This window comes from Oncorhynchus clarkii, unplaced genomic scaffold, assembly GCF_045791955.1.
Source record: "Oncorhynchus clarkii lewisi isolate Uvic-CL-2024 unplaced genomic scaffold, UVic_Ocla_1.0 unplaced_contig_6237_pilon_pilon, whole genome shotgun sequence".
Classification (NCBI taxonomy): domain Eukaryota; kingdom Metazoa; phylum Chordata; class Actinopteri; order Salmoniformes; family Salmonidae; genus Oncorhynchus; species Oncorhynchus clarkii.
This window is the reverse complement of record NW_027258037.1, coordinates 180965-194884: the sequence shown is the minus strand read 5'-3', so window position 1 is coordinate 194884 and position 13920 is coordinate 180965. Positions and strand designations below refer to the sequence as shown.

At 49.1% G+C, this 13920-nt stretch overlaps 1 protein-coding gene across 3 annotated transcripts in view; it reads left to right on the top strand.

Annotated features, from left to right (window-relative positions):
- The first annotated feature begins 3360 nt into the window (after positions 1-3360).
- The window catches only part of LOC139394611 (glutamate receptor interacting protein 1), a 180917-nt gene continuing 170357 nt past the window's right edge, over positions 3361-13920 (top strand). For all 3 annotated transcript variants that reach the window (XM_071142710.1, XM_071142712.1, XM_071142711.1), the window contains exon 1: positions 3361-3444. In XM_071142710.1, coding sequence (XP_070998811.1) covers positions 3399-3444 — 46 coding nt within the window. In that variant the 5' untranslated portion in view covers positions 3361-3398. The remainder of the gene's footprint in view (positions 3445-13920) is intronic.

Here is a 13920-nt window from a genome sequence, read left to right as displayed (position 1 = left end):
CTGAAAACAGACAGGACACTCTACTGCCTCACCACTCTGCTATCAGCTGAAAACAGACAGGACATCCCGCCTCACCACTCTGCTATCAGCTGAAAACAGACAGGCAATCCCGCCTCACCACTCTGCTATCAGCTGAAAACAGACAGGACATCCCGCCTCACCACTCTGCTATCAGCTGAAAACAGACAGGACACTCTACTGCATCACTCTCCTCTCTGCTGAAAACAGACAGGACACTCTACTGCATCACTCTCCTCTCAGCTGAAAACAGACAGAACACTCTACTGCATCACTCTGCTCTCAGCTGAAAACAGACAGGACACTCTACTGCATCACTCTCCTCTCAGCTGAAAACAGACAGGACACTCTACTGCATCACTCTGCTCTCAGCTGAAAACAGACAGGACACTCTACTGCATCACTCTCCTCTCGGCTGAAAACAGACAGGACACTCTACTGCATCACTCTCCTCTCAGCTGAAAACAGACAGAACACTCTACTGCATCACTCTGCTCTCAGCTGAAAACAGACAGGACACTCTACTGCATCACTCTGCTCTCAGCTGAAAACAGACAGGACACTCTACTGCATCACTCTCCTCTCAGCTGAAAACAGACAGGACACTCTACTGCATCACTCTCCTCTCAGCTGAAAACAGACAGGACACTCTACTGCATCACTCTCCTCTCAGCTGAAAACAGACAGGACACTCTACTGCATCACTCTGCTCTCAGCTGAAACCAGACAGGACACTCTACTGCATCACTCTCCTCTCAGCTGAAAACAGACAGGACACTCTACTGCATCACTCTCCTCTCAGCTGAAAACAGACAGGACACTCTACTGCATCACTCTCCTCTCTGCTGAAAACAGACAGGACACTCTACTGCATCACTCTCCTCTCAGCTGAAAACAGACAGGACACTCTACTGCATCACTCTCCTCTCAGCTGAAAACAGACAGGACACTCTACTGCATCACTCTCCTCTCAGCTGAAAACAGACAGGACACTCTACTGCATCACTCTCCTCTCAGCTGAAAACAGACAGGACACTCTACTGCATCACTCTCCTCTCAGCTGAAAACAGACAGGACACTCTACTGCATCACTCTCCTCTCAGCTGAAAACAGACAGGACACTCTACTGCATCACTCTCCTCTCAGCTGAAAACAGACAGGACACTCTACTGCATCACTCTCCTCTCAGCTGAAAACAGACAGGACACTCTACTGCATCACTCTCCTCTCAGCTGAAAACAGACAGGACACTCTACTGCATCACTCTCCTCTCTGCTGAAAACAGACAGGACACTCTACTGCATCACTCTCCTCTCAGCTGAAAACAGACAGGACACTCTACTGCATCACTCTCCTCTCAGCTGAAAACAGACAGGACACTCTACTGCATCACTCTCCTCTCAGCTGAAAACAGACAGGACACTCTACTGCATCACTCTCCTCTATTTCTTTTCATTCTTCGTCCTGGCCAAATGGTTTCACAAATACAAACAGCACAGTACACACACACACACACACACACACACACACACACACACATACACTAGGGGTGCTTTGCTCGTTGCGTGATGTGTTGGACTGTAAAGTGTGTGAGGTCATCTGCTCAAAATAAAGACCTCACCACATCATCCCAAGGTGCAGTGCACCACTCTCCTGTCATGCTGATTGGGTTGGACAGTCTTTTTCTCCCTCTCTCTGCTAACAGAAACTTAGTAGCACACAGGCTTCTCCTCCGCTCCCTCTCTCTGCTAACGTGTGGAGTCTAGGGAACCACAGAAAGACACAGTGGTTTCTGACTAGCTGACTATTCGACTCCAGTCCAGTACTGTCTCACACGCATGTGTCCTGCCTCTGCCTGCCCTTAGTCAGCCACAGAGAGTCCCAGTAGAGGGCCTGAAGACAGAGAGTCCCAGGAGAGGGCCTGAAGACAGAGATATTCAGGAGAGGGCCTGAAGACAGAGAGTCCCAGGAGAGGGCCTGAAGACAGAGAGTCCCAGGAGAGGGCCTGAAGACAGAGAGTCCCAGGAGAGGGCCTGAAGACAGAGAGTCCCAGTAGAGGGCCTGAAGACAGAGAGTCCCAGGAGAGGGCCTGAAGACAGAGAGTCCCAGGAGAGGGCCTGAAGACAGAGAGTCCCAGGAGAGGGCCTGAAGACAGAGAGTCCCAGGAGAGGGCCCGAAGACAGAGAGTCCCAGGAGAGGGCCTGAAGACAAAGAGTCCCAGGAGAGGGCCTGAAGACAAAGAGTCCCAGGAGAGGGCCTGAAGACAGAGAGATTCAGGAGAGGGCCTGAAGACAGAGAGATTCAGGAGAGGGCCTGAAGACCGAGAGATTCAGGAGAGGGCCTGAAGACAGAGAGATTCAGGAGAGGGCCTGAAGACAGAGAGATTCGGGAGAGGGCCTGAAGACAGAGAGATTCGATGAGAGGGCCTGAAGACAGAGAGTCCCAGGAGAGGGCCTGAAGACAGAGAGTCCCAGGAGAGGGCCTGAAGACAGAGAGTCCCAGGAGAGGGCCTGAAGACAGAGAGATTCGATGAGAGGGCCTGAAGACAGAGAGTCCCAGGAGAGGGCCTGAAGACAGAGAGTCCAGGAGAGGGCCTGAAGACAGAGAGTCCCAGGGATAGGGTCGGTCGTAAGACAGAGAGTCCCAGGAGAGGGCCTGCAGGCAGAGAGTCCCAGGAGAGGGCCTGAAGACAGAGAGTCCCAGGAGAGGGCCTGAAGACAGAGAGTCCCAGGAGAGGGCCTGAAGACAAAGAGTCCCAGGAGAGGGCCTGAAGACAGAGAGTCCCAGGAGAGGGCCTGAAGACAGAGAGTCCCAGGAGAGGGCCTGAAGACAGAGAGTCCCAGGAGAGGGCCTGAAGACAGTGAGATTCAAAGTGCCTCTTTTCCTCTTTATACATATTTTTATCCCTGTCTTCTTCTCTGCTCCGTCCTGGAGAACGCCTCTGGAATTTGTGCGCTCCACTTTCTCTTCCAGTCCTCTTTGTCTGGTGTGTATAAGTGCTGTGCTGAGTAACTAGTAGTGTTCTGGAGGAGGGGGAGGAGGAGGAGGGAGGAGGAGGGGGAGGAGGGAGGCAACATAACGGGATCACCAGCTACATCTCTCTCTCTACTCTTGTCGAGAGGCATTACGTTTGGAGACCTAGATGTGGTTGACTGGACGGGGTTGTTCTCCCGTTATCTCTGTGTGTGTGTTCGTCGTGGTGTACTCAGCCAGGGCTGTGGGCTGAGGGCTTAGTAACACTGCTATGGTGCAGGAGGAAACTACTATCCAGAAGCCAGGGGGTAGAGCTGCCCTGGGACAGCAGGTGTTTGTGTCGTTTCATCCTGCCGGACTCTAGGGACAGTCTTCTCTGATGTGCCAGACTACGGTCTGACTCTGCCATGGCGTTCCTTTGCGGAGGCAGTCAGGCTTTCCATACTGCTGTGGGTGAGTACAGAGACGACACAGAGCCTGTAGACATGGCCTTCAGGACCTCACGGGGATTATTCTGTTGTCACTCGACTCCTTCATGTCAGATAGTGAAATATTTTCTGTTGTTTTCTTGAATCACTGTTTAATAGAGGTGTTGTCCTCCGGTTGACAGTAGGTAGTAGACAGCAGGTGGATTTAGTCAGCCCGGATACTTCAAAGTAGAGGAGTCTGGTACCTGAAGCAGCAAAGTAGAGGAGTCTGGTAGCTGAAGCAGCAACATAGAGGAGTCTGGTACCTGAAGCAGCAAAGTAGAGGAGTCTGGTGCCTGAAGCAGCAAAGTAGAGGAGTCTGGTACCTGAAGCAGCAAAGTAGAGGAGTCTGGTACCTGAAGCAGAACAGTAGAGGAGTCTGGTACCTGAAGCAGCAAAGTAGAGAAGTCTGGTACCTGAAGCAGCAAAGTAGAGGAGTCTGGTACCTGAAGCAGCAAAGTAGAAGAGTCTGGTACCTGAAGCAGCAAAGTAGAGGAGTCTGATACCTGAAGCAGCAAAGTAGAGGAGTCTGGTATCTGAAGCAGCAACGTAGAGGAGTCTGGTAGCTGAAGCAGCAACGTAGAGGAGTCTGGTAGCTGAAGCAGCACAGTAGAGGAGTCTGGTACCTGAAGCAGCACAGTAGAGGAGTCTGGTACCTGAAGCAGCACAGTAGAGGAGTCTGGTAGCTGAAGCAGCAACATAGAGGAGTCTGGTACCTGAATCAGCAAAGTAGAGGAGTCTGGTACCTGAAGCAGCAACATAGAGGAGTCTGATACCTGAAGCAGCAAAGTAGAGGAGTCTGGTACCTGAAGCAGCAAAGTAGAGGAGTCTGGTACCTGAAGCAGCAACGTAGAGGAGTCTGGTACCTGAAGCAGCAACGTAGAGGAGTCTGGTACCTGAAGCAGCAAAGTAGAGGAGTCTGGTACCTGAAGCAGCACAGTAGAGGAGTCTGGTACCTGAAGCAGCAAAGTAGAGGAGTCTGATACCTGAAGCAGCAAAGTAGAGGAGTCTGGTACCTGAAGCAGCAAAGTAGAGGAGTCTGGTACCTGAAGCAGCAACGTAGAGGAGTCTGGTACCTGAAGCAGCAAAGTAGAGGAGTCTGGTACCTGAAGCAGCAAAGTAGAGGAGTCTGGTACCTGAAGCAGCACAGTAGAGGAGTCTGGTGCCTGAAGCAGCAGATGCAATCAGAAGTCAATTCGTTTTTGGATCGCTAAACAACATGCTGTTGGAACTTTAACGACGGGGGGGGGGGGGGGGGGGCTTGCTGTCTTGTCTAGTCTGTAGGAAGGACTGGTGAGGTTTTCCTCTGGGATATGTGCCTGTGTTGTAATGTCAGAGCCGGGAGAGGCTGGTGAACATCTCTCAGGGTGTCAGGTCGTTAAGCACTCTCCATCAAAATGTCATGCTTCTCTTCTTCTCTCCTTCCCTCCTCCTCTCCTTCCCTCCTGTTTCCCTCTCCTCTGACTCAGGCGGTAATAAATGGAGGCTTTATTTCCCATCTCTACACATCCTTTTGTCAGCTACAATACTGTGCACTGTAGAGAAGACGAGGGAGGAGTCTGTAGAGAAGACGAGGGAGGAGTCTGTAGAGAAGACGAGGGAGGAGTCTGAGAGGAGACGAGGGAGGAGTCTGTAGAGGAGACGAGGGAGGAGTCTGTAGAGAAGGCGAGGGAGGAGTCTGTAGAGAAGACGAGGGAGGAGTCTGTAGAGGAGACGAGGGAGGAGTCTGTAGAGAAGACGAGGGAGGAGTCTGTAGAGAAGACAAGGGAGGAGTCTGTAGAGGAGACGAGGGACGAGTCTGTAGAGGAGACGAGGGAGGAGTCTGTAGAGGAGACGAGGGAGGAGTCTGTAGAGGAGACGAGGGAGGAGTCTGTAGAGGAGACGAGGGAGGAGTCTGTAGAGGAGACGAGGGATGAGTCTGTAGAGAAGGCGAGGGATGAGTCTGTAGAGGAGGCGAGGGTGGAGTCTGTAGAGGAGGCGAGGGAGGAGTCTGTAGAGGAGGCGAGGGAGGAGTCTGTAGAGGAGGCGAGGGAGGAGTCTGTAGAGGAGGTGAGGGAGGAGTCTGTAGAGGAGAAGAGGGAGGAGTCTGTAGAGAAGACGAGGGAGGAGTCTGTAGAGAAGACAAGGGAGGAGTCTGTCTGTAGAGAAGACGAGGGAGGAGTCTGTAGAGAAGACGAAGGGTAGGAGAAGACGAGGGAGGAGTCTGTAGAGGAGACGAGGGAGGAGTCTGTAGAGGAGACGACGTAGGGAGGAGTCTGTAGAGGAGGTGAGGGACGAGAGGAGGAGTCTGTAGAGGAGAAGAGGGAGGAGTTGTAGAGAAGACAAGGGAGGAGTCTAGAGGAGACGAGGGAGGAGTCTGTAGAGAAGACGACGAGGAAGACGGAGGAGTCTGTAGAGGAGACGAGGGAGGAGTCTGTAGAGGAGACGAGGGAGGAGTCTGTAGAGGAGACAAGGGAGAGGAGACAAGGGAGGAGTCTCTGAGGCCAGAGATGTTTAAGATCTGATGATGTGTGTGAGGGGAATGAGTCATGTTGAATTTCCATAATGGTTTTATCCTGGGGTGTAGATAGGAGCATCAGGAGTCTGGAGGGCCTGGCACGATGCTGCCTGGCACGATGCTGTCTGTCAATGTTAAGACACTGCTGTGTCTTTTACATGAATGAGTGTGTGTAAGTTGTGTTTTGGTGGGTATGTGTGTGAGTGTCTGTCTGTCTGTCTGTCTCGTCAGTCTGTGCATTATGGCTGGTATTTTAGGCACACCATGGACTCTGTGTTCTTGTGTTTCCTCTGAGGCCCCTCTCTCTCTCTCTCGCTCTCTCTCTCTCTCTTTCTCTTTCTCTCTCTGTATCTCTCTCTCTCTCTCTATCTCTCTCTCTGTCTCTTTCTCTCTCTGTATCTCTCTCTGTCTCTCTCTCTGTCTCTCTCTGTCTCTCTCTCTCTCACCCCCCCTCTCTAACTCCCTCTCTCTCTCTCTCTCTCTCTCTCTCTCTCTCTCTCTCTCTGAGTTGCCTCTCAGTGTGACAGAACCTCAGAGCCACAGTGGAGTCCCAAATGGCACTCTATTCCCTACATAGTGCACTATCCTACAGGCTCTGGTCAAAAGTAGTGCACTATTCAGGGAATAGGGTGCCATTTGGGACTCAGGAACTGTGATGTTCCTTTCAGAGAGCCCTGGGGACGGCAGAGAGGAGAGCCAGTCACTGTGAGGTCATTATTAGTTGGGATGATGTCTCGTCCTCCCTTCACAGGCCTTCCTCTCCCACGTTGCACTGCTTCTCTCAGAGACGGGCCTCGTCACTGTGAGGTCATTAGTAGTCGGGATGACGTCTATTCCTCCCTTCACAGGCCTTCCTCTCCCACGTTGCACTGCTTCTCTCAGATTACGGGCCTCGCTCCCAGAACCAGGTCAAGGGGGATAATGTCCAATATTTCCAGAGCGGTGTTGGGGCTCAGCTGTGAGGCTGTGAGCAACTCTTTGTTGTATGTTAACACATTAATTCAATGAAAGACAAAGTGCAGAGGCAACGGATGACAACACGTTCTGTGTCAACACGATAAATATGGTGACAATGCTGTCAGGGTGAGGAAAAGGGCCCTCTCAGAGTTATACAATACATTTCTCGGCTTTATGTTTAGGAATGAACGTGTTATAATGCACTACTGTAAAGGCTTATAATTATAAAGCCCGTCTCCACAACTGTTGGCCATCTGTAGTCTGTGTGGATTTGCCATCTGTAGGCCTATTTTATCTGATGAAAAATGTGCCAAAATGTCTGGTGTTGACAGGCATTGATCTTTCGCACCACGGTACGGCTGTGGCAACAGCTTTCGCTGAATATCGACATTTAAAAAATAAAAAATAAAATGATATTTGATGATTAAAATCTCATAAAAACGATTTTGAACAAAGAAGATTGATTGGCTCGCCACACCAAAAAAAAAAAAAAAAAAAACCCTCAGCCAATCCAAACCCGCAGTTATTAAATCATTACTTTCCCCAGCAACACACCACTTCCTCATCTTCAACAGTTCACTGTCAATCAGGTAAATACATGATCCACTCAGTCTCATCCTGACAGAGACAGTACATGACTGAAACATCCTGAAAGATACAGTAAATGGCTGAAACATCCTGACAGACACAGTACATGGCTGAAACATCCTGACAGACACAGTACATGGCTGAAACATCCTGACAGACACAGTACATGGCTGAAACATCCTGACAGACACAGTACATGGCTGAAACATCCTGACAGACACAGTACATGGCTGAAACATCCTGACAGACACAGTACATGGCTGAAACATCCTGACAGACACAGTACATGGCTGAAACATCCTGACAGACACAGTACATGGCTGAAACATCCTGACAGACACAGTACATGGCTGAAACATCCTGACAGACACAGTACATGGCTGAACCATCCTGACAGACACAGTACATGGCTGAAACATCCTGACAGACACAGTACATGGCTGAAACATCCTGACAGACACAGTACATGGCTGAAACATCCTGACAGACTAAGTACATGGCTGAAACATCCTGACAGACACAGTACATGGCTGAAACATCCTGACAGACACAGTACATGGCTGAAACATCCTGACAGAGACAGTATATGGTACATGGCTGAAACATCCTGACAGATACAGTATATGGTACATGGCTGAAACATCCTGACAGATACAGTACATGGCTGAAACATCCTGACAGATACAGTACATGGCTGAAACATCCTGACAGATACAGTACATGTTACATGACTGAAACATCCTGACAGATACAATACATGTTACATGACTGAAACATCCTGACAGAGACAGTACATGACTGAAACACCCTGACAGAGACAGTACATGGTACATGGCTGAAGCATCCTGACAGATACAGTACATGACTGAAACATCCTGACAGAGACAGTACATGGTACATGGCTGAAACATCCTGACAGAGACAGTACATGGCTGAAACATCCTGACAGATAGAGTACATGGCTGAAACATTCTGACAGATACAGTACATGGTACATGGCTGAAACATCCTGACAGATACAGTACATGGCTGAAACATCCTGACAGACGTTAGCCTGGTTTCAGATCTGTGTGTGCTGTCCTACCAACTCCTAAGGCCATTGTCACAAGTGGGACAAACAAAATGGCATGTAAAATCAGTAGGTAGATGAGGTATTATAACCTGACAGAGGCCTGCTAGATGAGGTATTATAACCTGACAGAGCCATAGTCCTGCTAGATGAGGTATTAAAACCTGACAGAGCCAGAGGCCTGCTAGATGAGGTATTAAAACCTGTCAGAGCCATAGGCCTGCTAGATGAGGTATTAAAACCTGACAGAGCCAGAGGTCTGTTAGATGAGGTATTAAAACCTGACAGAGCCAGAGGCCTGCTAGATGAGGTATTATAACCTGACAGAGGCCTGCTAGATGAGGTATTATAACCTAACAGAGGCCTGCTAGATGAGGTATTATAACCTAACAGAGGCCTGCTAGATGAGGTATTATAACCTGACAGAGGCCTGCTAGATGAGGTATTATAACCTGACAGAGGCCCGCTAGATGAGGTATTATAACCTGACAGAGGCCTGCTAGATGAGGTATTATAACCTAACAGAGGCCTGCTAGATGAGGTATTATAACCTGACAGAGGCCTGCTCGATGAGGTATTATAACCTGACAGAGGCCTGCTAGATGAGGTATTATAACTTGACATAGGCCTGCTAGATGAGGTATTATAACCTGACAGAGGCAGAAGCCTGCTAGATGAGGTATTATAACCTGACAGAGGCAGAAGCCTGCTAGCTGAGGTATTATAACCTAACAGAGGCCTGCTAGATAAGGTATTATAACCTAACAGAGGCCTGCTAGATGAGGTATTATAACCTGACAGAGGCCTGCTAGATGAGGTATTATAACCTAACAGAGGCCTGCTAGATAAGGTATTATAACCTGACAGAGGCCTGCTAGATGAGGTATTATAACCTAACAGAGGCCTGCTAGATGAGGTATTATAACCTGACAGAGGCCTGCTAGATGAGGTATTATAACCTAACAGAGGCCTGCTAGATGAGGTATTATAACCTGACAGAGGCAGAGACCTGCTAGATGAGGTATTATAACCTGACAGAGGCAGAGGCCTGCTAGATGAGGTATTATAACCTAACAGAGGCCTGCTAGATGAGGTATTATAACCTGACAGAGGCCTGCTAGATGAGGTATTATAACCTGACAGAGGCAGAAGCCTGCTAGATGAGGTATTATAACCTGACAGAGGCCTGCTAGAGAAGGTATTATAACCTGACAGAGGCAGAAGCCTGCTAGATGAGGTATTATAACCTAACAGAGGCCTGCTAGATGAGGTATTATAACCTAACAGAGGCCTGCTAGATGAGATATTATAAACTGACAGAGGCCTGCTAGATGAGGTATTATAACCTAACAGAGGCCTGCTAGATGAGGTATTATAACCTGGCAGAAGCCTGCTAGATGAGGTATTATAACCTGACAGAGGCCTGCTAGATAAGGTATTATAACCTGACAGAGGCCTGCTAGATGAGGTATTATAACCTGACAGAGGCCTGCTAGATGAGGTATTATAAGGTGGCAGAAGCCTGCTAGATGAGGTATTATAACCTGACAGAGGCCTGCTAGATAAGGTATTATAACCTGACAGAGGCCTGCTAGATAAGGTATTATAACCTGACAGAGGCAGAAGCCTGCTAGATGAGGTATTATAACCTGACAGAAGCCTGCTAGATGAGGTATTATAACCTGGCAGAAGCCTGCTAGATGAGGTATTATAACCTGACAGAGGCCTGCTAGATAAGGTATTATAACCTGACAGAGGCCTGCTAGATGAGGTATTATAACCTGACAGAGGCCTGCTAGATGAGGTATTATAACCTAACAGAGGCCTGCTAGATGAGGTATTATAACCTGACAGAGGCAGAGGCCTGCTAGATGAGATATTATAACCTGACAGAGGCCTGCTAGATGAGGTATTATAACCTGGCAGAGGCCTGCTAGATGAGGTATTATAACCTGACAGAGGCCTGCTAGATGAGGTATTATAACCTCACAGAGGCCTGCTAGATGAGGTATTATAACCTAACAGAGGCCTGCTAGATGAGGTATTATAACCTGACAGAGGCAGAGGCCTGCTAGATGAGGTATTATAACCTGACAGAGGCAGAGGCCTGCTAGATGAGGTATTATAACCTGACAGAGGCCTGCTAGATGAGGTATTATAACCTAACAGAGGCCTGTACATACATGAGGAAGAGAGATGTTGAAGCATCAGCTTGGCATGACGACAGACTTCATCTCATCAGGTTCCTCACCAGATCAGTCTTAAGAGACATGATTCAGTGTTTCCTTCTGAAGATTTACAGCTTAATACAGATCCGCCTCCCTCCAACATAGAAATAATATTGACATAAAAAAAAAGAAATTTCCTGGAATAGCTGACCTTGTTCCTGACCTTGTTGTCTTACTTGAATTGGTTTAGGGACGTTGGAGTTGAACCACAGTCCCCTAGCAGCTTGTTAAGCACCAGAACTACTAGTCTGAGTCCCAAAAGGCACCCTATTCCCTACGTACGGCACTACGGACCGGCCCTATGGACCGGCACTATGGACCGGCACTATGGACCGGCACTATGGACCGGCCCTATGGACCGGCACTATGGACCGACACTATGGACCGGCACTATGGACCGGCACTATGGACCGGCACTAAAAATAGGGCACTATGAAGGGAATAGGGTGCCATTTGGGACAAAGTCTAGTAGTTCTGGTCCTCTGCCCTCCTAAAAGCCTTTTAGATGGGTCAACAGAAGACGGGAGCACCCAGATGGCACCTCTCTCTGTGCTCTTCCTCCCCCCTATCTCTCTCTCTCTCTCTCTCTCTCTCTGTTTCTCTCTCTGTCTCTCTCTCTCTCTCTCTGTCTTTCTCTCTCTCTCTGTCTCTCTCTCTCTCTGTCTCTCTCTCTCTCTGTATCTCTCTCTGTCTCTGTCTCTGTCTCTCTCTCTGTCTCTCTCTCTCTCTCTCTCTGTCTCTCTCTCTCTCTGTCTCTCTCAATCTCTGTATCTCTCTCTGTCTCTCTCTCTGTCTCTCTCTCTGTCTCTCTCTCTGTCTCTATCTCTCTCTCTATCTCTCTCTATCTCTCTATCTCTCTGTCTCTCTGTCTCTCTACCTCTCTACCTCTCTCTCTCTCTATCTCTGTATCTCTACCTCTCTCCCCCTCTCTCTCTCTCTCTTTCTCTCTCTGGTCTCTCTCTCTCTCAGACCATTGAGTCATACACAGATTCTGGACTGACTGACTGGCACTGTGTGTGGGGTTATACAGGGCTGAGTGGTGCTTGTCTCTTCACCAAGAGCCATGCTGATTCCATCCCAGTCAGGTTGTATGGTCAGTCCTTGCCTGCTTGGCCCCTGCTGACCAGATCATGACACAGACAGGCTATGGGTTAGTGTAGGGCTGTCTGCTGGTAATGGTCAGTGCCCCGGGGAGGAGGGTTAGCAGAGAGAACTGCATCCGCTGTTAGTGGAAGTGCAGCCAAAAATCACATGGTGCATCTCTCTCTCACAATGAGCAGCTGTTGATTTTTCCACACACCAACTGCCACACATCTAGGGCTGTTGGTTTTACTGCACACCAACTGCATCACATCTAGGGCTGTTGATTTTACTGTCCCTCCATCAGGTCCTAATAGTCTGGTACTCAGGGCTCTATTGTCCCTCCATCAGGTCCTAATGGCCTGGTACTCAGGGCTCTACTATCCCTCCATCAGGTCCTAATAGTCTGGTACTCAGGGCTCTACTGTCCCTCCATCAGGTCCTAATAGTCTGGTACTCAGGGCTCTATTGTCCCTCCATCAGGTCCTAATGGCCTGGTACACAGGGCTCTATTGTCCCTCCTTCAGGTCCTAATATTCTGGTACTCAGGGCTCTATTGTTCCTCCATCAGGTCCTAATGGCCTGGTACCCAGGGCTCTATTGTCCCTCCATCAGGTCCTAATGGCCTGGTACCCAGGGCTCTATTGTCCCTCCTTCAGGTCCTAATATTCTGGTACTCAGGGCTCTATTGTTCCTCCATCAGGTCCTAATGGCCTGGTACTCAGGGCTCTATTGTCCCTCCTTCAGGTCCTAATATTCTGGTACTCAGGGCTCTATTGTTCCTCCATCAGGTCATAATATTCTGGTACTCAGGGCTCTATTGTCCCTCCTTCAGGTCCTAATATTCTGGTACTCAGGGCTCTATTGTTCCTCCATCAGGTCCTAATATTCTGGTACTCAGGGCTCTATTGTTCCTCCATCAGGTCCTAATATTCTGGTACTCAGGGCTCTATTGTTCCTCCATCAGGTCCTAATATTCTGGTACTCAGGGCTCTATTGTCCCTCCATCAGGTCCTAATGGCCTGGTACTCAGGGCTCTATTGTTCTTCCATCAGGTCCTAATATTCTGGTACTCAGGGCTCTATTGTCCCTCCTTCAGGTCCTAATATTCTGGTACTCAGGGCTCTATTGTTCCTCCATCAGGTCCTAATATTCTGGTACTCAGGGCTCTATTGTTCCTCCATCAGGTCCTAATATTCTGGTACTCAGGGCTCTATTGTTCCTCCATCAGGTCCTAATATTCTGGTACTCAGGGCTCTATTGTCCCTCCATCAGGTCCTAATGGCCTGGTACTCAGGGCTCTATTGTTCTTCCATCAGGTCCTAATATTCTGGTACTCAGGGCTCTATTGTTCCTCCATCAGGTCCTAATATTCTGGTACTCAGGGCTCTATTGTTCCTCCATCAGGTCCTAATATTCTGGTACTCAGGGATCTATTGTTCCTCCATCAGGTCCTAATATTCTGGTACTCAGGGCTCTATTGTCCCTCCATCAGGTCCTAATATTCTGGTACTCAGGGCTCTATTGTTCCTCCATCAGGTCCTAATGGCCTTGTACTCAGGCCTCTATTGTCCCTCCATCAGGTCCTAATATTCTGGTACTCAGGCCTCTATTGTTCCTCCATCAGGTCCTAATGGCCTGGTACTCAGGTCTCTATTGTTCCTCCATCAGGTCCTAATGGCCTGGTACTCAGGTCTCTATTGTTCCTCCATCAGGTCCTAATGGCCTGGTACTCAGGGCTCTATTGTTCGTCCATCAGGTCATAATGGCCTGGTACTCAGGTCTCTATTGTCCCTCCATCAGGTCCTAATGGCCTTGTACTCAGGTCTCTATTGTCCCTCCATCAGGTCCTAATATTCTGGTACTCAGGGCTCTATTGTCCCTCCATCAGGTCCTATTAGCCTGGTACTCAGGGCTCTATTGTCCCTCCATCAGGTCCTAATGGCCTGGTACTCAGGTCTCTATTGTTCCTCCATCAGGTCCTAATGGCCTTGTACTCAGGGCTCTATTGTTCGTCTAACCACTCTGACATCAATGAAAATA